The sequence below is a fragment of the Diceros bicornis genome, chromosome 32 (assembly GCF_020826845.1).
Source record: "Diceros bicornis minor isolate mBicDic1 chromosome 32, mDicBic1.mat.cur, whole genome shotgun sequence".
NCBI classification, from domain to species: domain Eukaryota; kingdom Metazoa; phylum Chordata; class Mammalia; order Perissodactyla; family Rhinocerotidae; genus Diceros; species Diceros bicornis.
The window spans coordinates 10,367,558-10,394,162 of NC_080771.1; the positions used below are offsets into that span (position 1 = coordinate 10,367,558).

General features: G+C 46.9%; 1 protein-coding gene across 4 annotated transcripts in view; it reads left to right on the top strand.

Annotated features, from left to right (window-relative positions):
- NUP93 (nucleoporin 93) overlaps nucleotides 1-17,256 on the top strand; it is a 107,967-nt gene extending 90,711 nt beyond the window's left edge. For all 4 annotated transcript variants that reach the window (XM_058527861.1, XM_058527860.1, XM_058527863.1 and 1 more), the window contains 14 exons: nucleotides 2,601-2,733; nucleotides 4,240-4,397; nucleotides 5,574-5,739; nucleotides 6,025-6,118; nucleotides 6,923-7,114; nucleotides 7,785-7,911; nucleotides 8,028-8,100; nucleotides 8,387-8,431; nucleotides 10,028-10,144; nucleotides 10,902-11,020; nucleotides 11,916-12,033; nucleotides 12,741-12,824; nucleotides 14,289-14,417; nucleotides 16,991-17,256. In XM_058527861.1, coding sequence (XP_058383844.1) covers nucleotides 2,601-2,733; nucleotides 4,240-4,397; nucleotides 5,574-5,739; nucleotides 6,025-6,118; nucleotides 6,923-7,114; nucleotides 7,785-7,911; nucleotides 8,028-8,100; nucleotides 8,387-8,431; nucleotides 10,028-10,144; nucleotides 10,902-11,020; nucleotides 11,916-12,033; nucleotides 12,741-12,824; nucleotides 14,289-14,417; nucleotides 16,991-17,101 — 1,666 coding nt within the window. In that variant the 3' untranslated portion in view covers nucleotides 17,102-17,256. The remainder of the gene's footprint in view (nucleotides 1-2,600; nucleotides 2,734-4,239; nucleotides 4,398-5,573; nucleotides 5,740-6,024; nucleotides 6,119-6,922; nucleotides 7,115-7,784; nucleotides 7,912-8,027; nucleotides 8,101-8,386; nucleotides 8,432-10,027; nucleotides 10,145-10,901; nucleotides 11,021-11,915; nucleotides 12,034-12,740; nucleotides 12,825-14,288; nucleotides 14,418-16,990) is intronic.
- The last annotated feature ends 9,349 nt before the right edge of the window (nucleotides 17,257-26,605 follow it).

A 26,605-nucleotide genomic window follows, 5' to 3' on the forward strand; every position in this document is an offset into this window, starting at 1 on the left:
ATACATGAATATTTTGTTTTATTTTATTTTATTTTATTTATTTATTTTCTTTTTGTGAGGAATATCAGCCCTGAGCTAACATCCATCCTAATCCTCCTCTTTTTGCTGAGGAAGACTGGCCCTGGGCTAACATCTCTGCCTATCTTCGTCCGCTTTATATGGGACACCACCACAGCATGGCCTGACAAGTGGTGTGTCGGTACATGCCCGGGATCCAAACCTGGGCCGCCAGCAGCGGAGCGCGCGCACTTAACTGCTATGCCACGGGCCTGCCCTGATTTTATTTTTTACACAGTTATGATCCAAATGTGTATGATATATGGTTTTATATAGTTTGCTTTTTAAATTCTTTGTCAATATCATTTTTTTTGTAACTGCATCAAATTCCGTTGAGTCTGTTTTCTATAATTGACATTTAGATGTTTCTCTCTCCCTCACTCTCACTCTTTTATATACTTAATTTGGGGTTGAACATCTTTGTACATATGGAGCACCTGGCTTTTTGAGGCAGTCTGTTTTGCTTTGGACAAGAAACATATTTAGGAAGTCCTTTTTATATTAACTCCATATTTGGATATCTGTAATTTGGACCATTTAATCTTAGTATGGAAGCACTTTAAAAACACTATAGAGAATTTTAAGAAGCATGCTAGCAAATAAATGAAGAGGGAATAATAGAAAATCATTTGCAACCATCAGTGTGATGATTGGTTCAGCAAAGACCATCAATGGAAACTGAAACCATTGGGTGCGAGACTGTTGGTGAACAGAATAGTCACATGACCTCCAAGTATTACCCCACAGAGTACTCACTGATATTATAAAAGGGAAAGGTACTTTTACAATGGTGAAATCTGGTGGACGACACCTTTTAAAAGTGATCAAACTGACTGTTACCGAGAATGGGCAAACGGATAGTACTTGCCACATTATGGGACTCTCTGGTCAGTACCAGCATTAGGTGTGTGAGATTCTTGGCAAATTTGAACCTGAATCAAATCATGAGGAAACTATTCAGGTTGTAGGACATTCTACCAGACAACTGGACTGGATTCTTTTTAAAAGATCAATGTCGTGAAAAAAGATGGTAGAATTACCCTAGATTAAGGGAAATAGAAGTAGCATGGCAACTAAATGCCATGTCTTTCTTTGATTAGATCCTGGACTTAAAAAAAAAACTATAAAAAAAAACTATAAAGGACATTATTAAGAAATTTGACCAAATGATCCAGCAATTGCACTTATAGGTATTTATCCAAAGAAAACGAAAACACTAATTCAAAAAAATACGTGCACCCCCATGTTCATTGCAGCATTATTTACAATAGCCAACATATGGATGCAACCTAAGTGTCCATTGATGGATGAATGGATAAAGAGGATGTGGTATATATACACAATAGAATATTATTTAGCCATAGAAAAGAATGAAATCTTGCCATTTGTGACAACATGGATGGACCTTGAAGGCATTATGCTAAGTGAAATAAATCAGAAAAAGACAAACTGTATGATCTCACTTATGTGTGGAATCTAAGCAAAATGAAACAAAAACAAAACCCAAGCTCATAGATACAGAGAACAGATTGCTGTTACCAGAAGTAGGTGATGGCGGATGGGCAAAATGAGTGAAGGGAGTCAAAAGGTACAAACTTCCAGTTGTGAAATGAATAAGTCATGGGGATGTAATGTACAGCATGGTGACTATAGTTAATAATACTGTATTGCATACTTGAAAGTTGCTAAGAGAGCAGATCTTAAAAGTTCTCATAAGAAAAAATAATTCTGTAACTACGTATGGTAATGGATGTTAACTAGACTTATTGTGGTGATCATTTCACAATATATACAAATGTCAAATCATTATGTTATATACTTGAAACCAGTATAATGTATATCAATTATACTTCAATTAAAAAAGAAAGAAATTTGAATATAGGTTATATTTTAGGTAGTAACAGCATATTAATGTTAAATTTCTTGGTGTCATAATGGTATTGAGTTAGGTAGGAGAATGTCCTAGTTCTTAGGAGATATGTGGTGAAGTATTTGTAGATGAGGTAGCCCCTGATTTCTATATTTCTATAACATTTTCAAATGGTTCAGAAAAAAGTATGTGTATATATGTATGTATGTGTATGTGTATCTATATACATAGAAAAAACATGCACACAAATGTTAACAATTGGTGAATCTAGGTAGGTTTTTGAGCATTCATTGGGCTATTCTTTTAATTTTTTGTGGGTTGAAACTTCTCAAAATAAAAAGTTTAAAAAGAACCCACTAGGGCATTAGGCTGTGAACTGGAGCAATTATTATTCTGCACATTAGCCCTTAATGCATTTGAAGTCCACAATTATATTCCTCCAGGGATTCTTTTAAGTATCCGCAGTGATGAGAAATCTTTACAGTGATCCACTGCCCACTGAATAAATAATGTAGTTTGCTTCATTAAGCATGCACTATTTCCTCTGCTGTGTTAGCTTTGAAGTCCAGGCCCTGTCCTGCAGAGTTCACAGTCTAATGTCGTGGATATGGACATAGATACGTGTAATAAGTGTTTTCAACCTTTCTTGTTTTCTCCTTTAAAATTTTTCCAGTTATAAGAATTACACCCTTGTGACTGTCTTTGGAAATTTGCATCAGGCCCAGCTGGGTGGGGTGCCTGGGACTTACCAGTTGGTTCGAAGTTTCCTGAACATTAAACTTCCGGCTCCCTTGCCTGGACTTCAGGTATTGGTAACTTTCTCCATGTGATTGGTTACACTCCCAGAGCAGTCTCTCTCAGATCGATGTTTTCAGTTAAAATGAGGTCATGTGTGGAAACTACTGTATGGAGAAGAGGCCCAAGGAGGGCGAGGAGAGCAGCTGGGAGACCTTGGGAGACTAGTAGTGTGGGAGTCCAGCTGATGACGGTGGGTGCTCAGCTCAGGGTGGGGAGGGTGCAGGGGGATAATGTTGTTGGCTTCTGGATGTGTTTTGAAAGTGGAACAAATAGGACTTGTTGAAGAACTTGGAGGTGGATGTGAGAGGCAGAGTCAGGGATGACTTCTGAGATTGTTGGCTCAAACACCTGGAAGAATGGAGTTGGATATGGTTCCTGGGATGTGGCCTCTCTTCTGTGTTCACCGTCCGGTTGGGGGAATTATCTGACGGTCAATTATCGTACTGTGTGCAAAGCACTACACTGGAGCTTTGCACCGAGAGTGGTGAGATACATGGGAGGCTGGCTTCATAAAGGAGGTGAGGTTCACGCTTGCGCTTGACAGATAGGGGCTCACCAGCCTGAGGGCTTGGAAAAGAGTATTCCAGGAGGAGGGAATAGCATGAGCAAATGCATGGAAGCAGGAAAGGGTATCTGATGTATCAGGAGTGTGGTATGGCTTGGCAAGCTTGGGACCAGCTGATAAAGGGCTCAAGTGCCAGGCTAAGCACTTTGGATGTAAATAGCTCAGAAGAGTTTAAGGGGGGAAGTGACACAATCAGGTCTGAGTTTTAGTAAGAGTCCTGTGAGGGGAAGGGTGGAGGGAGAGGCCAAGAAAGATGTCTGCAGTCCATTTCTATGGAGGAGCTGGGCAAAAGCAGAGAGAGAAGAGTAACCACACGCCTGCTGTGCAGGGAGATGACAAAGCCAGATTTAGGACAGATAAGCACTAGGGCTTATCTGTCCTAAGAGAGTGGGAACAGATCCCCATTGCCTAGCAGTTTCTGAAACAAAGATACCCAGTAAGTGTTTGCATGAATGGCAAACAAATGAATGAAAACCCCAGTATCCATTTAACTAATCATTAGAAGTTAACATTTTATAAACTCAAGTGTGATGAGGATAGCCTCTTATTGGTCAGTGAACATCTTTAGCCCTTACTTTGTGGGGGTTGCAGGAGTGCACGTCTATAAGTTATCACAGAAGAACATGTCACCCAGTTACTGCAGGCTAATAGGGTTCCATGGAGAAACCACAGGCTGGCCTTGAGTCAGATGGGGCACATGCTTTAGAGGAAAGGTTCTAGAGCCAGACTGCCACTTACCAGCTTACCTTGGACAAATTACTTAACATCCCTGTGCCTCAGTTTCCTCATTTGTAAAACAGGGAGGAGGAGACTGTTGATGGTCCCTTCCTAATGGGGTTGTGAAGATCAAGTGATACTAATAGAAGGAGAGGTCTTAGCTGAGGGTCAGCACATCAGATAGCCATCAGTTAGCTTTTGTTTGTTTATTTGAGCATTTTTCCTCTTTAAGGATGGAGAGGTGGAAGGCCATCCTGTGTGGGCATTAATTTATTACTGCATGCGCTGTGGAGACCTGCTTGCCGCTTCACAGGTGGTTAACCGAGCCCAGCACCAGCTGGGAGAATTTAAAACCTGGTTCCAAGAGTACATGAACAGCAAGGACAGAAGGTACGTGAATGGGATGGCACATCTAGAAGAAGCCGCGTGGAATCAGCAGGGTGACCTCCCCTGGGATTGCTCTCTTTTCCCTGTGCGTGGCTCAAAATAAGTTTCTACTTGGGAAAAACTGAAATTTAGAAAGCAGGTAGAACTCTCATGAGAGTAACAGTTGAAAACATTAAAAGAGCCCCATTCTGACACATGTCTAGACTTACATATGTCTGTGTTTGGGGATTTTTCTGTTCCAGTGCAGGAGGGACTTTTTGGAAACATGATTTGACCTATTCTATAAATTCAGGACATGTCAAGGATGCCTTATAAAATGAAACTTTGTTGTATTACATCTCACTTAGCACTTAGTGCTTTTCTGGTTGGCCCAATATGACAGTATGTTGTCATGCACTTCATAGTGCAAGGGCTAGAATTAGAAGTTAGTAATCTTGAAAGATAATCATTGAATTAATTCACTAAGTTTCTTTTTTTTTTTAGTTTTCTTGCATTAAGAAACTGCTAAGTATTAGATTTTCTGTGGATTTTGTTAATGTAATCGGACTTGAGTTCATATTCAAGCTTGGTTTAAATATGTGTACATGTATGTAGAAGAAATAATGGTGGTTACCCCAGTTATACCTGTGGAAAAGTAGGGATCTTTTTTTGGCAATGTTAATAATGCCATGTGTGGAGATTGTCTTAAACCATGAGACCCTGTCTTGCTCCTATTACGGAGTTTAAAGTAGGGTTCATGTCTCAGAGTTCCCCCAGAAGGAGACCCCAGACAAGGATTTGAGTGCCGGTGGTTTATTTGGGAGGTGATCTCACATGGAGAAGGGAGTGGGGAGGCCAGAGGGAGGCCAAGACAGTTAAGGGAAGAACTTGCTCTTGTCCGTCACTGCCTGAGGGCTGCGGGGACATGGTGTGGAGTATTAACTCCCCAGTGTTTCTCACCTGCCCCTGAAGGTCTCTACTAGAGGCAGCCGATAGGCAGAGAGACAGAGAGACGGGGGCTAGTGGCTGCAAGTCAGATTAAAGTGATGGTACCCAGGGCATATGGGCGGGGACAATCTGTTACCCTCAGGGAAGGAAGGCTTCATAGCTCTGTTATATGGTTGGGCCTGGGGGTGCTTTCAGCTGCCCTTGAGGCTCTTTAGTGAGTGTGTGTGTGTCTCTGTTCCCTTGTGTCTGTAGATTGTCCCCAGCAACAGAGAACAAGCTCCGGCTGCATTACCGCAGGGCCCTCAGGAACAACACGGACCCCTACAAGCGGGCCGTGTACTGTATCATTGGCAGATGCGACGTCACTGACAACCAGAGCGAAGTGGCTGACAAGACCGAGGACTACCTGTGGCTGAAGGCAGGCACTGCTTCCCTTTTCCAGGCAGGGCATTAGCCCCCTCCCTCTGGTCGCGTTGCACACACAGATTTTACCTGCTTAATGTGTGATGCCAGTAAGGTGATCAGTAGTGGACTTCCCCTCTCCTGGCTCCATTTTTTATTGTGTAATTCCCAACCCATAACCACAGCCATTAGCAGAGTCTCCAGCTCACAGCCTCAAGCACGGCTGCTGAGCAGTGACAGCCCTGCGCGTCCAACTTAGAAGTAGTTTGTACCAATGCATGTGTTTCTCTTGGGGGTTTAGTTGAACCAAGTGTGTTTCGATGATGACGGCACCAGCTCCCCACAAGACAGGCTCACGCTCTCACAGTTCCAGAAACAGTTATTGGAAGACTATGGTAAGAGATCCTGAACATGACCCCCTTCTCTTGTCCCCCTGAGGTTACTACTTAGCTTTCCTTTGGGACAATCCTTCATCTCTGAACTCTGTCTCTCCTTCAAAACCCTGTGAATCTTCAAAACAAAGCACAGCAAAACAATTTCAAATTCAAGTAGAGGCCATGTGGCCTTAAGAAATATATGTGTCTTATATAGTCCTGTACAGTAAACTGTTTTCTTCGGTTCTTTGAACTGCTCTGGTAGGCTTTGCTCAGGGAGAGATATAAAAAGGACTTGGCTATTGCTTCCTCGCAATGCATGTATCTGAGCATAAATGAGGGAGAAATAGCTTTTTGTCCCCCTCTCTCATTGTTTAAAAATTCTGGGAATAAAAGAAGATTCCAGTAGTGGTCAGCAGTTGTTGAATTCAGGTATCTGTGAATCTGAGTGAACTGAAGCATCTGAAATCTTCATTCGTCTCCTTATTGAACGACTGTTATCAGGGTAAAGGAGATAAACAGCCCCTTTTGTATTCCATTTAAGATCCTGGACTGTGTTTGTCTCCCACCTGATGCAAGCAGTTTGGGTTTTACAACATGACATCCACTTGCCAGTTGTGTTGTGAGATCTAGAGAAGGTCGTGGAACCAGATCACGGTTCATGTGGCAGTCCACTGGGTCCAGGGCCCCCTCCGTTAATTCAGGCTCAGGCTGGTGCTTTCATCCTGCCCAGCAGGTACTCTGCGCACACATGGCTTCTGCCTGGGGTCGGGGCTGCCAAGAGGCCAGCTCAGAAGGAGTCAGCCTTATCTCCTCTCCCCCCAGGTGAGTCCCACTTCACGGTGAACCAGCAGCCCTTCCTCTACTTCCAAGTACTGTTCCTGACAGCGCAGTTCGAAGCTGCAATTGCCTTTCTCTTCCGCATGGAGCGGCTGCGCTGCCATGCCGTCCATGTGGCTCTGGTGCTCTTTGAGCTGAAGCTGCTTTTAAAATCCTCGGGACAGAGCGCTCAGCTCCGTGAGTATTTGTTGACAGTGGCATAACCATAACACACCCCCCATCCAGTGGCACTGGACACATAACTGCAACCAACAAGGATTTGGGCAACTGATAACAATCATTTTAGAGCCTTGTAGACAGTTGGGCTTCTTGGGTGATTAGTGTTAGGGTTCTTGCTTTTTTCTCCTCATTAATGTTCCCTGGGGTGTTTAATGTAATGCTGTACAAAGTGCTAGTTTTGTGGCCAGTCAGTCAGGTTGCCTGCAGAATGGTGCAGGAGAAGCAAGCCCTCAAGTCACGAGTCTGCTTCCCACTGGGGCTCTGATTGGAAACATGAGAAGTCCCAGCCAGCTATCTTATGTGCCTATCTGCACGGGGTGGGAGGTCAGAGGAGAGAGAGAAGATAAATGTGGGTGAGTGGCAGCAGCTTTCACCCCAGAGCACATGCCATATGGTCAGCTGTCTCCATCTTTTCTTTCAAAGACTGACATACTAGTAATTCACTACAAAATGCCATTTTATGCATTCCATACTTGGAAAGAAATTGAGGACAGGGTGCTGAAGAGGATTCACTGGCTGGGCTGCAGGTGTAGATGCTGCTGGGTCTTTGGATTCCGTTCTCATGGTTCCTGGTGCACGGGTCAGAAGGGCAGTGTGGTTGTGACCAATTCTGTCTCCCGTGTTGCAGTCAGCCACGAGCCTGGTGACCCTCCCTGCATGCGGCGGCTGAACTTTGTGCGGCTACTCATGCTCTACACCCGGAAGTTTGAGTCCACGGACCCGAGGGAGGCCCTCCAGTACTTCTACTTCCTCAGGTGAGACTTGCTGCTGACCATTGACTTCAGCTGGCTTTGATCTCCACCATTCTGAGAATGACTGTTAGAGACCTCGAATCCACACCAGAAACCAGGTTGCTTTTGTCCCCTTACAGGGACGAGAAAGATAGTCAAGGAGAAAACATGTTTCTACGCTGTGTGAGTGAGCTGGTGATAGAAAGTCGAGAGGTATGTTGTTTCCTTTTCTCTCCCGCAGTGATTCTCAATACAGTGTTCTCATGCTAATGTGATACTGCATGGTCACCTCACTATGATTATGGTGGATATGGACTGGGGGATTTTTAGTTTTCTTCAGTTTCTGACAGTGAAATTATTGATTCCGTCTCACTGTTTTCTAGTTTATGTAAGACTTCTTCCACCTTCTCTGTTTTCTTCCCATCTTGTCTCTAAAGAATTGTGGATTATGTGTATATCCTTGTCCAGTAAATTGAGTAAACTTTTTTTATCTCCACAGTTTGATATGATTCTTGGGAAACTGGAGAACGATGGAAGTAGAAAGGTGGGTTACATGCCCCCCTAGAGATACGTTAGTTTGTAGTTGGGGATTTATAATTGTCAAAAGAATACAGTTAGATTTTAGGATTCAAGGTATTAAAGATACAGAACTGAATGAAGTTGCTTAGTTTAAAAAACAAAAAATGAACATTACAGGCCCCAAATAATGACCTTGATTTTACACACATTTATATTTCTCCTTAAAATAGGTAAATTTGTGATTAGATAGCTTTTTTTATTAAGTTCAGAATACTCATCTGTTCATACCTGCCATTTTTTGAGCTGAGAAGGCTACATTTCTACCATTTTTGGCTCAGAAAATATGCAGGAAAAGAAATTGATTACTGCACCTACTCTTCCCAGATGGAAAAGTTAGAAATGCGCTCGGCATCTCTCACACGGTAGTTTCTGAGGGCTCAGAACGCTACGCTGACCCTGGAGGTGCAACTGCTCCCATGAGCCTTGGTGATTCCGAGCCCCGTCATGCCTGTTGGGTGGCGTAGCAGAAGGGGCAGAGGCACTGGCGTCAGAGACCAGTCCTGATCCCACTCGGGCACTCTCCCTGTGGCCTTGGGAAAGTCACCTGCCTCTCCCAGGGACTCACTTTCCTCACTGGTAAAAATGGGTGGCTTGGAGCCAGCGATCTCGAGAGGAGCTCTCACTGCTCACAGCATCCAGCTCAGATGAAAGGCCAGGGACGGTGCTGATGACGATGGCCCTGCTTATTGAGCAGTGACAATTCCCAGACCCTGTGCCGAATGCTTTACATGTATTTTCTTATTTAATTGCCACGGTAACCCAATAAGGTGGGAACCATTATTATCTATGTTTTCCAGGTGGGGAAATGGAGAAAAGAGAGGTTAATTATTTCCTCAAGATCACACAGCTAGTAAGAAAGGGAGCTGGAATTTGAACCCGGTCCTTGACCCCAGAGCCCATGCTCTTCACTGATCTTCTGTGCTGCCAGGGTGGCAGAGCAGGTCACTCCAACTTGGTCCAGGGCTGATGGAGAATCAGAACGGCCATTCAGGCGTCACATGATCCGCCCTCTCTCTTCTGTGGTTCCTAAGGCCTCTGTCATACCCTCCTGACCATTTGGTTGCCGTTGACTGATGATGATTTTTTTTTTAATATCCTGACACCACTTGCCATATATTTTTTCAGCGCTGGATATCTTTTGCCATCTGTCTTAGAAAGCAAATCCAAAATCTTTGAGATATTTTTTTCCTAAGCTTCCTGATTTTTTTTCCCCTAGTGCCTACTCCTCAGCAAAGTTAAAATCATTGTTGATTTCACCTACTCTCTGGGTTGTTTTAGAAAATTAGAAAGCACAGAGTCTGATTGCTGACTCCTCTGTGCTGCCCGTGAGTCTGCTGCTTCATGTGTAGTTTCCTTGGTCCCTTTCATATGTTTAATAGGCCATGATATCTTCAGGGAAGCCAGGGTCTAGCTGATGGAATATATGCATTGCCCAGGGCAAGCATTTTCAGTTAAAGTAGTTTTCAGATCCCACTTGCTTCTCTGTGTTTAAAGTAACAGCTCTGTGCACCCTCTCTCTCCTGTCTCTCTCTTTCTCCTCCTCCATCATTTGTCTTGTCAGCCTGGAGTCATAGATAAGTTTACTACTGATACAAAGCCTATTATCAACAAAGTTGCTTCTGTGGCAGAAAATAAAGGACTGTTTGAAGAAGCAGCAAAGCTTTATGATCTTGCCAAGGTAAAATGTGCCCTCTTCCTTCTTCTGTACTTAATAGATCTGTCGGCCTTTTGGCATTAAATGCACAAACATTCTGATGCCATCGTTGTACCACTCGCCCCGCTGAGGTATTTTCTCCTAGTGCTTAGGCAGTTAATGGTCCGGTCAGAGTGAAATTCCCATTTTACAGAATTATTTTTGCCCATAAGGTATTTCTGGCCAAACAAGAGCGACATTGCAAGGATATCCTGTGGGCATTGAGCTGTAATCTCACTTGGCAGCAGAACAAGTGTCCATCACATTTCATATGGTGAAGTTGCTGGTGAAAATGCCTTTGTGCTGACCTTCCAGGCAGCCGCAGACATGCTGGTGATCAGTGTGTGTTAGGGAATATTATGACAGCTGAGGTATTTTGAGAGAACTGGAGTAAGTATTTCTACATAAGAACATATGGTGACTGCTGATGATTGCGTGGCCTAAAAAGATTACAGTCTCTCCTTTTATCACCTGAGAAAAGTGGGTGAAAGAGGGTTATAATTCATTTTTTTAATTTAAAAATGTTTTTATTGAGGTCTAATTAAGATGTAGGAAAATGTACAAATATTAAGTGTACAGCTTGATGAATTTTCCATAGGTATATATCTGTGTAACTGCCACCCAGATCAAGATATAGAACATTTCCGTCCATCACCCGGAAAGTTCCCTCTTTTGTTTATTTAGTTTTTCCTTTCATTGATTATTTAATTGATTCCTTCCTTAATTTTAAAAAATCAAACAGAATGCTGATAAGGTGCTGGAGCTGATGAACAAACTGCTCAGCCCTGTTGTCCCCCAGATCAGTGCGCCGCAGTCCAACAAGGAGAGGCTGAAGAACATGGCCCTCGCCATCGCTGAGCGGTAAGGCCAGGAGCCAGCTCCCAGGGCCCTGGGGTCCCAGTGACAGTGCCAGGCCGCCAGCACCCACCCAGATGCCCCTTCAACTTCACTGGTAACATCAAACAGTTTCCCAGAGTGCCTCTACTGACTCACCATCCCACCAGCTGTTTGCGAGTTCCTGTCTCCCCACGTCATAACCACCACTTGGTACTGTCAGACTTAAAAATTTTTTCCAAAAAGAAGGGTATGAAAGGAAATCTCACCATTTTAATCCTGTACATTAGGTTTAATTCTAGGCATTATACTCATCTATGTACTGTTATCAGCCATCTCAAAGGCATTTTGAAACAAAACTAGTGATGGATGGATGAGGGAGTTCTTAGAGACATAGTGGCCAATTTTTCAGAATCGACCTTCCTCCCCGTGCGTTAACTGAGTTATCAGACTTTAACTGGTGTAACTCCCAGGCTGAGGCAACCGTCATTCTTTTCGTGTTCTGTACAGATACTCCTAATAAAGTGAAGCCCAGAGAAAACTGGGTTGGAGATGCTTTCCTGGGGTAGCACAGAAAACATTCTTGGCAAATGAGATATCTTCATTTAGCAAACAATCTCCAGGGATGGCCCCTGGCTTTTGGCCCATCGGGACCTCCCATCCTCCCTGGAGATTTCGATGCTGAGATGGTGGCTGAGGCTAGAGAACCATGCTTCATGCAAAATATTTATAAATGATTCATATCAAATTCACCATCAAATGCTTGGCCATTTCAAAAGAAACACTATTTTCTGCTCCTTAATTCACTTCATCAAGAGAGCTCAAGAAGTTTTGACATTTTTCAAATGCTATTCTAAAGTTACCGATTACATAGAAATTCATAATATACCCCTGCCCCCCTTACCTCTTTTTTGTCTTCCAGGTATAGGGCTCAGGGAATCAGTGCAAATAAATTTGTGGACTCCACGTTCTATCTCCTGTTGGACTTGATCACCTTTTTTGACGAGTATCACAGTGGTCATATTGACAGAGCCTTTGATGTAAGTTTCAGGAGCAGTGTTTGAAGTGCAGGTTAATGTATGCCCTTGAAAATTCAGACCGCTTCATGGGATTCATTGAAAGCAAAGGAAATGTCACCAATATGCCTGTTAAGTGAAGAGCGGCAAGTATGATCCTGGGATTTTAAAGGAGATTTCTGTATTGCTCTCTTTCCTTTTTCTTTTTTCTGTTTCTTTCCCCTTTAATCTGAAAACAGAGAGATTTCTGAAAGTAATTTGAAATCTCTGAATGTTAAAATTGCCTCAGAAGATGAGGATGGGAATTAAGTTAGTCAGGAAGTTAGAATCAAAGCTTTTGTGTATATGAGGGGAGCAGCATCTTCTATTAAGAAGCCCTTTATGGGGGCCGGCCTGATGGCGTGGCAGTTAAGTGCGTGTGCTCTGCTTCAGCGGCCTGAGGGTTCGCAGGTTTGGATCCCGGGCACGCACCAGTGCACCACTTGTCAAGCCATGCTGTGGTGGCGTCCTACATAAAGTAGAGGAAGATGGGCACGGATGTTAGCCCAGGGCCAATCTTCTCCAGCAAAAAGAGGAGGATTGGCATCTGATGTTAGCTCAGGGCTGATCTTCCTCACAAAAAAAAAAACAAAACCTTTATGAACATGTTAAATGCTGACTGTATGTTTAAGGAGATGAAATGACCGTGATGGTTATATCATATGGGGCTGGTGGGTTTTTGTTTTAAACAGATAATTGATCGCTTGAAGCTAGTGCCCCTAAATCAGGAAAGTGTGGAAGAGAGAGTAGCTGCCTTCAGAAATTTCAGTGATGAAGTAAGTCCTTTTCTTCTGAGTTATGGAATTCTTTTTTTCCCCACTTCTGCTGAAAGCTTTTGTTTTAATGTAGCTAATAAGTTTAAGAGTCCTAGTACAGTAACCATCCAGACTGAGTTTTCTAAGACAAGTCCAGTTTCAGATACCCTGGGCTGGTTTTCCTGTGAGTACACATATCCCCACCAGGTTATTGTCCAAATTCCTGACTCAGAAAATACAGTCGCTTTGGTGATCAGACATGTTCTTGGGAGAAACAGGTTTCTGGTTGATCCTGTAAGGTCTGGTTTAATTCTTTATTATCTGCTTGTTCTAGAGGGTTTTCTAGTGCTTAATGCTAATCTTCTTTAAGTAGTTCCGTTGAATGATGAAACATGCATCATGATTCACTTGCTTCCTTCCCCTCTCTGAACTGTTTTGTCTCAAGAAGCAGGTGCAGTGACTGTGGACTCAGTTATCAGCCCATGAGCCCCAGAGCCGCTGTCTGTCTGCAGAGTTTCTAGCATTTTGCTACCATCTGGCCCAAGAGTGCTCAGCTGGGCTACACACTGGAATTGCAAGGAGAGCTTTAAAAAAAAATCTTTAGGCCCAGGCCCTGCCCCCAGAAATTCTGGTTTCCGGGATCTGAGCTACGGCCTGGAACTCTGGTCATTCCCCTGTGTAGCTGGGGTGAGACTCTACCCTAGAGCCACAGACACTCGGGGCCAGCTGCCTGGTTCTGGGATGTCACCAACACTGATTCAATTTAAAACTGTTAGTCAATAAGCAAATACCGTTTAAAAGCATGTTTCTGTTTTAGAGGAAGAAGGAAGGCCAGCTTCACATGTGGTGAGGCAGTTGCCCTCTGTGGTACACACAGTTCAGAAGGTGTTGCTTCTTGCCAACCTTGCCTTCATCCCTGCTGTTGAGTCTGCCTCTGGCCACTTGCTCTTTTGTTGCCTCTTGACTTCCCCTGGATACGTCGTTGATTGCATCGTGGACTGAAGTAGTGCACCAGGGCTTGCCCTTGTAGGCCCTCCCAGGGACTCTGCTAGGGCCGTGGGGGTCCAGTGGAGACAGTCTGGTGGGTCTGACAGTGGGGAGTGGTGGGGACTGGAGAACTAGCATGTGTGTCCCTACCTGCTGACGTTCAGATCCAGGGTTTTTTGGTAACCACTGGCCGGATGTGGTCAGCATGCTTTTGGCTCACTGCCTCTGCCTGGGAGGAATGGCATAAAGAAAAGAGCAGACGAGTGACCCCCTCCCCCTGCCAACCTTCTGAGCAGTGTCGCCTGGCCTTTGTTCTCACGCTTCACATTTCAGTGCCACTGGCTCCTTTTTGGTGACTGTAGCTCTCCACCTGGCAGCCGTGGGACTGTGGTGTGACCAGGCCTGCCTGGAGTGGCCCCCCGCCCCCGACACCCTCACCTGTCGTTGGCCCCGGGGCTTGATGCCTTTTCCTTACTTCATGTGTTTCTCTCTGTGCAGATCAGGCACAACCTCTCAGAAGTGCTTCTCGCCACCATGAACATCCTGTTCACGCAGTTTAAGAGGCTCAAGGGAACCAGTCCATCCTCAGCATCCAGGCCCCAGCGAGTCATCGAGGACCGCGACTCTGTAAGATCCCAGCGTTGGCCACAGCCATCGCTGAGAACCACCTTTCCGGTCTGCCGTCCATTGCGCCTCATGAGACCACTGCTCATGACTCCTAACTGCCCTTTGCCCTTACCACCTGGCAGCTGGGTAAACCTCGTGTTAGGAGCTCCCAGAAGAAATCAGGCATTAATGGGATTGCTGCTGTTCTCAAGCTAAAAAAAAAAAAAGATCTACAAATATCATCTTTTGAAAAATCAAACAGGACGGTTATTTGTAGTGATTCCACAAGAGTTTCCTGCTCATTTTAAAATATAAGTTTATTTTGTGAGTCTCAGCTCAGCACTTTTGTCAAAACCATACTTAACTTTTGTTCCACACATTAATGTGATGCAAACCCTTGTATCTACCCTCATCTGAGCCTCACGGTGACCCCACAAAAGTCATTCAGGGCCGTCAGTGTTGTCCCCATCTTACTCCTAAGGGCACTGGGGCCTGGAGTCGGGAAGCAGCTTGCTTCTGTGGGCTTATCAGGTGATCAGTGAAGGAGCCATGTCTGGAAGCCGGGTCTGTCTGACAGCCGGCCAGCACCCTTTCCGCTGCTTGAGGCCTCCAGCAGTGGGTGGGTCGGGCAGAGTCCAGGGGGGTAGAACCCTGGGACTCACACAGCATGTGTTGTCCACTGATTTGACAAAAGAGCAAAGGTGTTGGACCCAATTAACTATGAAAACTCGTAGTGTTTTAAAATTACCTTTTCCTTAACTTTTTCATTTAATGTTTGATGAGACTCTCAGTATGGTATATAACAGCCATATCTGATTTTGGCAGTCAGAAAACTAGAGCCTCAAAAATCTTGCCTTTTGCCTCCAGGGTGTCTGTGGGCTCTCTCTGCTGTGTCCCCCACAGGCACTGTCATTGACGGAACTTCTGCCTAGTGAGTGGTGCTGGAAATTTTCACCTTTAGCAATGGAGGTATCAGTGCTCAAGAGTGGTCCACAGAGGTAGTAGGCCCATCTGTGTGTGCACCAGAGGCAGCTGCTGGTCTGCCCTCTGACCTTGGATGTCAAGAGCCTAAACAGCATAAAAAGTCATTGTCATGAGATGTGCCAGTGGTGAGTTCACTGTGCCTGGGCCTTGGCAGCAATCTGTCTATATGATGGAAGAAACCCAGTGCAGTGCTATAGTGAATACGAGTATTGAAATGGTGGGCGTTTCTGGTGCTCTGGGGGCTGCTTACAGGTCAGAGGAGGGCTTGCCCATGGAGAGCAGAGCTGGTGGCCTGGCAGGCCCGTTTTCCACATCTGAAGGGAACTGTTTGAAGACCAGCTGAACTCACATTCTATGTGTTTTAATCTCCTTTTTTTTTTTTTTTTTTTTTTTTTTGTGGCACTTAGGTTTTACATATCATGAATAAAGCCATTCTCCTACATTCCTTTTGGCCACCGCTCTCCTTGTTTATGAAAGGCAGGGACTGGTAGGGTCGAGGAGAGACTTAGCTCTCTGCCTGAGAAGTGGCTTCATGGTTTAAAGGGCAGCACTGCCCAGAAACGGGATGGGTCCCTTTGCCTGAACACCCCTAGAGCTCATTTAAAGTGGCTTTAAATCAGGCATGAGAGCCCGTGCACTTTTATGCACTTTTGAAGCAAAGCTAATAAGCACTCTCATTATATGAACATATAAAGTTCTTTTGGTTTGGACATTAATTAGGACATATACTTGCCAATTAATGTCGCATATCGGGTAAAAAGCACTTACCTTTCAGTTTTTTTCTTGAATGGTCCTTAAGAAGCCTTGTAAGTGATCCTTGAATTTTCCTTAAAAGTCTTGTTACTCATCCAAAAGATGTTGATAGACTCTCTCTTTCTATTCCAGATACGGTTTCCTTTCTTGCTGGTATAAGCATCCAACACACCTCAGTATGAGCAACCTAGAGCTGTTCTCCTAAGTTTCTTGATTCCTTATTCAATAATTTATCACTTGGAAATCAGAGTGAAGGTTCTCTCTTTTTCTGTTATTGGAAACACCTGAGTTAAAATATTTTTCCCTCTGGAACAATCTAGGAATTCCCATTGTTACCTGGGAAAAGAGGGCCAAGCACTTAGGTCAGGAAGGAAGAAATGGAAGGAGTGGAAGGAAGGAGCAGGGAAGAGGCAGGAGAGGAAAAGAGCTGGGGTGGGACTGTGCTCAGTTATAGCCGTTGCCTCTAGTATTGCAGGTGCTTCATGGGGGCCCTGGAAACTCAGATCCCCACAGAAGCAGGTAGACAGAAACCAGCCAGGAGAGAGAGAGGCTCCGAGGAGAGCAGGCAGTCTAAAGCACAGGGCCGTGTCAGAAGCTGGTGAGATGTGTCGGACGAGGCAGCTTGCCTGGCAAACCCATCTGTCTTTTGCTTAGTAACTGGGGCCCCAGTGGACGAGCTTTGCTAACTCTGCACCATGCTGGCAGAACATGGCGGTGGAGGGTAAGACTATCGTCCACCCGGCAGGAATCTGCCCCTGACACCAAGAGGGGACAGGGAAGAACACGCTGGTTGTTCCTGCTACAGCGCCCTGACGGAAAGTTAACTGGTTTTCCTTTCTTCTTCCCCTTTCTTTCAGCAACTCCGAAGTCAAGCCCGCGCCCTGATTACCTTTGCTGGGATGATACCCTACCGGACGTCTGGGGACACCAACGCGAGGCTGGTGCAGATGGAGGTCCTCATGAATTAAGTGCGAGGCTTTGAGGGGCTTCTGGGACTGCACGCTGTCAGTACATCAGGCGCATGGGCCCACCTGGGGGGGTTTCTGGGTTGTTTCTGTTGCGTTTTGTTTTGTTTTTTGTATTATGTATTTTTGTCAACATGAATAAATTTCTTTGATTTGTATTTCTTTTCACATTCTTTTATTTTGTTTTTTTTTCCTTTGAGATTTTGTTTAAATTTTCATTTGTGTGGGAGGAAATGTCTTCCGTAGTGCTTGGACCAGAGAATGATAGGCTGGTATAGGCATCTGTGATTTGGTTAAAGTTGACCTTAAGTGATTAAAAATTCACCCAAAGTGAGCAAAGAAATGAAGCCTTTGGGAGTTACTTTTATTTAGATATATTAGTCCATGTAGCGGGGTCATGGTTCATTCTTCACATTTTTATTAGCATGTGAAAGCCAGCCTTGGCCTTGGGTGAGTTAAGATGTGTGTGTGGAACACCAAGGGCTCCATGTCCTCCATCTTCTTCCGGGTGTGCCTTGGGGTCCAGGTGGTCCGAGACTATACTCCAAATCATCTGCTCTGATTCCAGGATTAATTAGTTCGGTGTTCTCTTGAAATCCCACTGGAGATGAGAACGTAGGCCTAGAAGAAGATGGCCTTAAAAACAAATGTTATGGGTGTCCCAGCTGGGACTTGAGAAGGACAAACCTCACCGCTTCTCCCTCTGTAGCTGCCCCACTGAGAGGTGACTCCCCTCTTCAAGAGGACTTCTAAGCCCCTCTTTTCCTTTCTCTGGTGGTCGGTTCCTCTGCTTGGACAGCCCACCTGCCACCTTCCCCACTCCTGAAGCCACTTGGCCAGGCAAGCCCATGGGTAACATTCAGAGTGTCTGATGGACAGAATCCAGACACCATTGGGCATCAGCACTGTGGGTATATGATCCCTGAGCAGAAGTTGTCCCCATCAACATCTCTGTTTTTCCTGCCACCAATCTCAAAGCCCTGGACTAAACTCAAGAGGAAATGAGGACCAGTGTTCCTGAATGGGCCAACTGAGAAATTGGGCAGTGGTCGGCTCTGCTGGTTTTATGGAATGCTGCTGAGGTAGACTCCCAGGAGGATGTTAAGATCCGCAGAGTCTCCAAAGGTGCTTTTGGCTCCTAGGGAGAAATCTCTCTCGTCACGGGGCATGGTTGCCCTCGCCATCCTCTGGTGGTTAAAGTAATCGTTACCTTTCCTTTTGGGAAAGAGTGGATCTATAGATAGTGGGACCATCTGCTGTTCATCAGTTGGCTTCCGTATATCCATCAAGGAGGCAGCCTGAGGGTCAGCAGGGGCTGCTTCTGCCTGCCTCCTCTAGGCCATCTATTCACCCTGGAGCGCTCACCTTCCACTGAGCTTTACGAAGAAAGTCTCAGATGATGAGCCCAGCAGGGGACTTGACTTAGCAAGTTGTGCCCTGTTTATATGAACTGATTTATATTTTAAGCAAATCAAATGATTTGCTTTAACAGTGCTTTAAAAAAAGAATACTCTGTGGACTTTTCATGAAGTGTTACTTAGTGTTTTGTTTTTTAATATTCAATCTTCCTTGTAGATAGAGATGTAATGATGCCAAGATGAGAGGAGGTTCAGGTTGTTGTGCTGTGTGTTTGCTCCCTGGCTCACCTCTTGTTCATCATTCTCACCATGAGAATTAATTGTGAACTTGCCTTTCCTTGCATCCTGCAATTCTGGCAGCTCCAGATAGAACTACACGTGAGCCTGGCGTAGGGGGATGAGGTCCTCTGCTCTTTGACCAGTAGATGAGACGTAAAATCAGAAGGGAGAGGAAAGCGACCAGACCTTGAGCTGCCCTGATGGGGGGCTGTGTCTCCGGAGTTGAGAGGAAAGCGGTCCCTGGTTGGCATTTGAGGACTTGCCCAGAGAGATACATTTATAGGAGAACTAAGATAACTCGGTTCATACCAGAAGGGCCGGGCTCGTGGAGCAAATCCCAGTGCTTGTTCTGTGGGCTGATTGTGTGGTAAAGCATGGCCTGCTGGGTGTGGAGATCCAGGAGAGACTGAGGCTGAGTTTGCAAGGCCACAGCATCAACAGCTTCCCGTGTACCGGTGGTTACAGCTTGTGCGCAGAAATCACGATCCTGTGATCCGGTTATTAGGTTAAAAGTCATCCTCAGCTCACCTTTTCAGGAAACTAAATCCTTTCCCACACGTTGGTCCACAATTTCACCATTTACCCAGAGAAACTGGGTGGCACTGGGCATCTTTGGTCTTCAGAGATGAGATTCCAATCTTTCTAACAAATCAAGGGCACTTGGAGACACTCAGGGTTAGTGCCTGCCTCAGAGTGGCTCCTAATAAACTCCTCGAGATATTCAAAGGGAAGCGCTGACATGATCTCGGTCCTTTTCAGAGCCCTTGAGATTTGATTTCAAGGATTCAGGGGTTTTTTTTGTTTTTTTTTTAGTGTAACGACTCTGGCTGCCTAACTTCAAAGGGAAAACTGGAGTGGAATCGGTGAGCTCTCAGAGCGAATCCTTTGGTTTGATTGCTCCTTAGCTGCGCAGGCTCATCACCCAGCGGGAAGGGCCCGTTCACACGAGGCCAGAATGCAGGCCCAGCTCCTGCCCTCCAAGAACTTACAGTCTAATTAGGGACTCTTAAAAAATGGCAATACGGTGGCCACTGTTGTTATTCTTTTGATGCATCATTTAAATTCTAGGGTTTAGGTGACTTTAAGCACAGTACTATAGACTCCTTCCCACAGTATCCAGCATGTGCTGATTTAGAAAAAACAATTGAGGACTGTTCGCTCTTGGGATTCTCACCCCTGCCTTCTCTATTTGAGTAAACTCTCCTGCCCAAACCCTTCATCCTAAATTTAGCGATTGTGAGCACATGTGCCAACATTTACCGCTTTAGGCTGGAGCTCCACAGTCTTTTTCTCCATTAGGCATCAGAACGCTTGTCCAGCTCATTAGTAGCTCCCATCACTGCCAGATTTCCATCATGCCACTCAGGAAGTGACTTGAGCACACTGAATGCTGAATAAAACCCCAGGCTGGCGTGTTGCCCCGGGCCTACCAACGTGCTGGTAGGCCCCACACTGGCCAGACTCACGCAGCCTCAGTCAGCACGGAGATTGATTGAGCCTGTGTCCAGCAAATCAGAAGGTGTTATAAAATTTCTAATGGAAACATGCACTTTATGGTATCACTCAAGGTGCTCATTTTATATCAGTAAAATAAGGCTCTTGCACCTGATATTTCAGAAATATTAGGAAGAATTCAGCAACTCTAAACTGGAATGTGTAGCACTCAGAAGGAAAATGAGGCCGTTTTGAGGGTCTTGAATGCCCCTCAGTCTTCCTTCTTCTAGGCTGAGTGCAGAATCCACCTGCGTCCAGCCCGTCTTCTGACAGTTTTGTGTGTACTAGTCTCCCTCACAGGGCAGGGAGAGGAGGGAAGTAAGTGTGTTCTTGCCACTTGTTTCTAACTGAAAATGTAGGTGGAGAAAAGCTGAAAACCACTAACTAAAGTGTCTTGAAAATTAATTTCAAATGATCTGTGTCTCCCCTTGCCTTGTTATACATACAATTATTGTCACAGGCTGTCGTCCAGGGCCTGGCTGAACAGACCCACCTACTGATGTGTCAGCCCGAGTTCAGTTCAGCAATTACTAAGCTCCTGCGTGTGCTGGGCCGTGCTAGGTGAGGGGGAGAGCCAGGGTAGTCAATCCCCATCCCAGATTGCTTCGTAAGTCTGAGAAAGTGGCCTCTTTCTTCTGTTCCTCTTTTTGCCAGGATCACCTAAGTGGAAATACTGGTGGTTCTAAGTTGCTAACCCCGGGAAGGAGGAAAATCTTCTGTCCTAACCTTGATTCTTGACATAGCTTCGGTGAGCCCTCTCCTGGGTGGCTAGCCCGTGATGGCTTGCTCTGCAAATGTTTGAATGAGCAGATTCCTTGCTTTGGCCTCCTGTCCGGGCTCCTCCCCGCATCCTGGGTACCAGCTCCACGTGCCTGGATTCAGAGTCCCTGTTTTGGCTTGGGGGCCTTTCACAGGCATTCAGTCTGAAAGAAGGTGGAGAGGAGTGTCTGCTGGGGTCAGACACAACAGTCCGGGCTGATCCTTCAAAGAAGGAAACTTGCAGAGCTGCACAGTCTGCAGGGAAACCAGAGAGGAAGGGGGTGGAAATGTGATTTACTGTTACCAGCAGTAAAGGCAGATCTTTTAAAAAAGGAAGGGGGGGGGCTGGCAGAAACCCAGGTTGCACTGGCGTACTCCATCCTCCCTGTTGCTTTTGCCCGAAGGGTCCTTGAGAATCTGTTTCTTGGGGATGGCGAGGGCAAAAGAGTTTGCCTCAGACAGTGGCTTCTCTTTGAGCAGGAAGTGGGGGAGCCAGTGATCCCAGAGGGGACTTCTAGCAGAGAAACAGAAATACCGTAGCCCCTTTGGTGGCCCCAGCAGGGCTGACCTAGACAGGCTCTCCGGTGGCGTCCAGAACTGCATGGCCTGCAGCTAGAGCCCGTTCATCCAGGCCGGATTCAGCAAATAAAAATACAGGACGCCCAGTTAAATCCGAATGTCAGATAAACCATGAATAAGCTCTTAGGATAAGCGTGTGCCAGTTTCATGTGGCTGCCCGATCCAGGCTTGCCTCTGCCGGCATTTGCTGCCTGGAGGCTTCCAGACTTGGGACGGCTGCCAGGAGCTCTCCAGCTAAATTGGGTCACCCTGATTTGTTGCACTGTTTGTGCTTCTGTGGGCAGCAGAAGTGAGTGTGAGACACGAAGTCACTGGAGAGAGGGCAGTGACTGGAATTTGGTTTTGAAGAGCCAGTCAGGCTGGCTGATGGGGTGACTGTGGGCCCCAGGTGACCTCAGCCGCTGTCATCTGCTGGGTGTTTTCCCATCAGGAATTTCAAATGTGTGTTTTATTAAGAGGAAGGAGGCAAACTACAGCTTTTTCTCACTTGATCTGTAAATTTTATTAGAAACGCAGTAGGGAGAGTTCTTTGCTTTATTCAGTTGATGGATTATTTTCCTTTCGTCTTTGCTTTTCTGACATCGTTGCTCTGTGTGGTGTTTGTGGGGAGAAGGGAGAGGGCGGGAGAGAGTCGGTGTATGTGTTCTGCATGTTCCTTTCTATACGGTAACTTCTGCATTTACTCTGTTTAGGATGGTTTCTTCATCACTACCCCTGTCTGTAGCCAGTAAATTTCTGGAATGTTCTCCCAGAGTGCCCTGTGCCCCCTTTGTTCAGTCCTTCAGTGGAGCAGAAACCTCTCGGGCCTCCTTTCCTGGGAATGTTCTTAGCTGAGGCACAGCCGGGGGCTCCTCAGAAGGCAGCAGAAGTGCATCTTCCCAGCCTCTGGGGGTGACTGAGCCAGGCCCCTTCTCCACTCCCGCAAGCAAGGCTAAAGCCTGCCCGCTCCCTGGGTCTGTGGAGTCCCCACAGGTCTCTGTAAGTACAGGACTCGCATCCCAGCTCCAGAGTCTTGCTGTCCCCCGCCCAGCCTCAGAGTTCAGTCCCCTGGCCAGGGGTCTGAGGAAGGCCAGAGTCTGGCTGGAGGTGTGGCGGGGCGATAAGTCAAGAGCATTTTGGTGATAAACCCAGCACGTGGCATGCATTCTGGGGCTGGGAGCTGTTAAAAGTCTGTGGTCGTTTATTTTGGACTCTCAGTGGAAGCGTGTTAAATGGGCATGAGAGCCAGTTATTGGCCTTGGGGAAGGGGAGGCAGGACTGGGGGGCTATGTTGTGATCAGATGGTAGGACACAGACTTGGTCCTGATCACAGGACAGATGTCTCCTGCACTCTTGGACAGTATCTCCTGTGTTTCTGACCAGGAGGGGCATTTTCAGGGTCTGGGGCGTGGGATTCTACTTGGGGATATACAAATGGCTGAGGAGGTGAGGGGTGTTTCTCTCTCTCCACCTGGGGGACTTGGCCCTAATGAGAAGCCCTGAAGTGACTCAGCTCCAGCTGCCTGGTGGCCTGAGTGTTCTCTCGCTGAAGGGGCTACATGGAAGAGGTTCAGCCCATTCCCTGCGCATGGGGGCCCTCAGCTTGTTCTGGTCCCTGGGGCCTGTGGGAGGCCATTTCCTGATGAATCACCTGGGAATCTGGGCCTCATGTAGGTGCCCCCACAGCCTGTCGTAGGGTTTAATGGTCTCTTCCAGGACTCTGGAACACCTCCTGGAGCTGGGGCTGGTGAGCCTGTGGGGAAACTATTGAGGGGTAGGGGGCAGATGGAGAGATGGCCACTGCAGTCAAGTGTGGCCTGTTTATCCAGGTCTCAGAGCCAGAGACCTTTTAGTGGAGTCCTCTGTTAAAACCTTTTAAAATGCCAGCCAGGTAGCAAGAAAAGCCAACGAGGTTAGGGCCATTGGTCACTCCAAATGAGGAGCACCCTAGCTGTTCCCTGGGAATGGCCAGGTTTCCACAGAAACCCTGAGAAGCAAACAGCCGCAGAGAGAGATGAGGACTGATGATGGGCAATGAGGCCCCAGAACCTGGGACTGCTTATGCTGCAGCACTGTTGCTAGGGAAAGACGTTTTCCTTCTGGAAGTCGGCTGAAAATGCCTTCTCAGTTGCCGCAAATGTCTTCCTCCCAAACAGTGCCAGCCTGGGGCATCACTCTCGCTGCCCGGCTGACCCTCCCACACTCAGTGTGGGTCCCGGGGTGAGCTTTCCTGCTGATAAGACTGACAGATAAGCTGGCTTGTATTTTTAGGAAAATTAAACCAAACCAGAAATTGCACTTCCTTTCCTCAAACACAGATGTTAGGGATGTGGTCCTCTGGTGGCCGGTGGCGATCATTAGCGTTAGAAAGCATGAACTGCCCAAGAAGGATTTCCAGACTTCTTTGAAAACTGAATTCTGGAAGGAGAGCTCAGCAACACTGAGAACAGGGAGAGGGAAGGTGGGAGACAGGGGAATAGTGGGCAAACAGCCCCGAGACCGAAGGCTCTCCCAGCACAGCGCCCTGAGTGGAACAGGCGGGCAGCCCCCCAGGCTTCAGGCCCCGGCCAGTTGAAGAGACAACCCTAAACTTTGGAGCTGACCTGGAAGTTGGGTTAAAATCCCTTCTCGCCATCAGGTAATCGTGTGACTGAGGGCCAGTCATTTGACCGCTCTGAACCAGTTTGCTCAGCTATAGAGCGGGGGATACCAGTTCCTATCCCATCAGGCTATTGGAAAGATGAAGTTAATTTACAGAAAGGACCTACCTATTGCCTGCCACACTGTGGGTCCTCCATCAGAGTTAATTTTGGCGACCCTGCTCCCAGCCTTGTTTATGCGGCTCTGCAGGGCCGTAGGTGTGTCCTCTACTATTTGGCTTCTGTCTTTCACAACAGGTTTTTCACATGGGTACGGGGTAGAGTCAATTACCCCAACCCCGGGCATAGCTTTTTCAAAATTATTCTGCAAGAGACAAAATTAGGTCCAAGTTGGCAGCTAAAAATATGCTCTTAGGGGACTGGCACTGACATGTCAAGTTCCACTTGTGATCCCTGTGGATTCGGTGACTGCTAATATTTGGGCATCTGCCCTGTGCCAGGCATTGTTCCAGGCACTGGGGACGCAGTGGTGAAATGAATCAAGATTCCTGCCCTCAGGAGCTTACATCTGAATGGGGTGAGACGACAGCAAAGGGCCTCTTCCTATGAAAGTGAATTTCTCCCCTAGGCTGACTTGAGAGCTCCACTCAGCCGTTCAGCACCCACCAGAGGCCTTGGGGCTAAGAGCCACGGGTGACTTTTGAGACGGAGGTGCAGTCCCTGCTCTCTTAAGCTCACGGGGTGGTTGGGGCAGAGAGAGAAGCAGCTGTGTGTGCACGTGCACACAGACACACCATAATCAGATAGGAAGCCTTAAAAATGCCACAAGAAAGGGACAGATAAAGAAGATCAAAGGCAGGATTCCCTGTGGCCGGGGGATATGGGAGCCACCTGCACGTGATCAGGACTCAGACCTGCAGAGATGGGGGAGCATGGTGTGCGCGTGGCCATCCTGCTAGCCCAGGATACCGTGCGCCCCAGCCCTCCTCTTGGCCTGGCCCCAGTGGTGGTATGCAGCTGTTAATCTCTCTGATGACCCTGAAGCAACAGCAACAGCAGGGCTCAGGTGAGTTGAGGGGCCCTGGAGCCAGGTGGGGACCTGCCAGAGGTCTCAGGCCTCGTGTTCAGCCCTTTCTGGCCAAGCAGACGCCTGACATAGGGCATCCACCTGTTCAGGAGGTGAGTACGGGGGGATTGGGGGAGAGGGGACCTGGGGGGGTGTGGTCCATACGGCAGAGAGATGAGGGGTGATCTGACTTGGGGGCACACACTTGTCTACAAATCAATCATTAGATGGCTTCCTGTTGGCCTTGGGTAATGCATCCAGCACAAAGGACTGGTGGCCTGCTCATGTGTTCATGAGTCCACTCGGGAGAAAAAAGCTCTTTGAAAACCTTTTACAACATGGAAGACAATTTTTTTTAAGAAACTCTTAAATCAGCATCACCTTTACCAAGAAGAGCCAAATTTTGTGCTGCACACAGCCTTAGTCAACTCGTCTTTCCTCTAGCTTAGAGCTCCAGCTCTGCCGTTCTCAGCCCTCCTAGGGATTAGAATCACTGGGGGAGCTCTTAAAAATGCTGATTTCCAAGCCTCTGCCCCCTGAGCTTCTGACTTAATTGGCCTGGGGAGGGACCTAGGCACAGATTGGTTTTATCAAACGCTCCCCAGGTGATTTTCATGCCCTGGGTGAAGAACAGGGTCCAGAACCCTTGCTCTGACTGAAAGCAAGGAGTGAAGAAGTAAGCTCTGGGCCTCTCTAAATGTGGAATCCCCCTCCCTCACTTCTCAACACAGGTTTTCATAAATAAATAAATCATAGAATGTTGAGATGCACTACACAGGAGGGTGAAAATTCTAGCTGCTTAGGAAGAATATGCACCACACTTAGGCCCATTGAGTAGGCTTGCCCACTGTGCACCCACCAAGGTCAAAGCCAGTTGTCCAACATGGTCTTTGATGTTGGGTGGTTAACCAGTAAAAATGGCGTCAGTTGAAGAGCATCATTGTGTGTGTGTTGGGCGGTGGGGTGGGGTACCCAGTTGCCAGGAAATCACAAGTGAGTGACCATCTGACAACCCTGGTTGAGTCCCTGGCCCGTCATCAAAGATGTTCTTTCCTAGTGTCCAACTGCCCCTGGCCTTCCTGTGTCCACCACTGGCGGGCACATGCCTTGACTGGGGCTTGTCCTGGAGCCTCTCCAGTGCATGTGCTCAGTGCTGCTGCTGACTGAGCTCCCTGGGGGTAAGGACCCGACTTCCGCTCCACGTGCAGCCCCCAGACTTCCTGCCGTGGGCCTCCATACCCTGCAGGACGTGCACCCAGTCGGAGAGACCCAGTCTGGAGGGGAGACTCCCCTTGATCCAACCCCACTCCCCACTTGAGCACAAAAGCAGCTGAGTGCAAGTGTCATCTTGCCACTGAGCCCTGGGTGCTGAGTGACCACTGGCAGAAGGTCC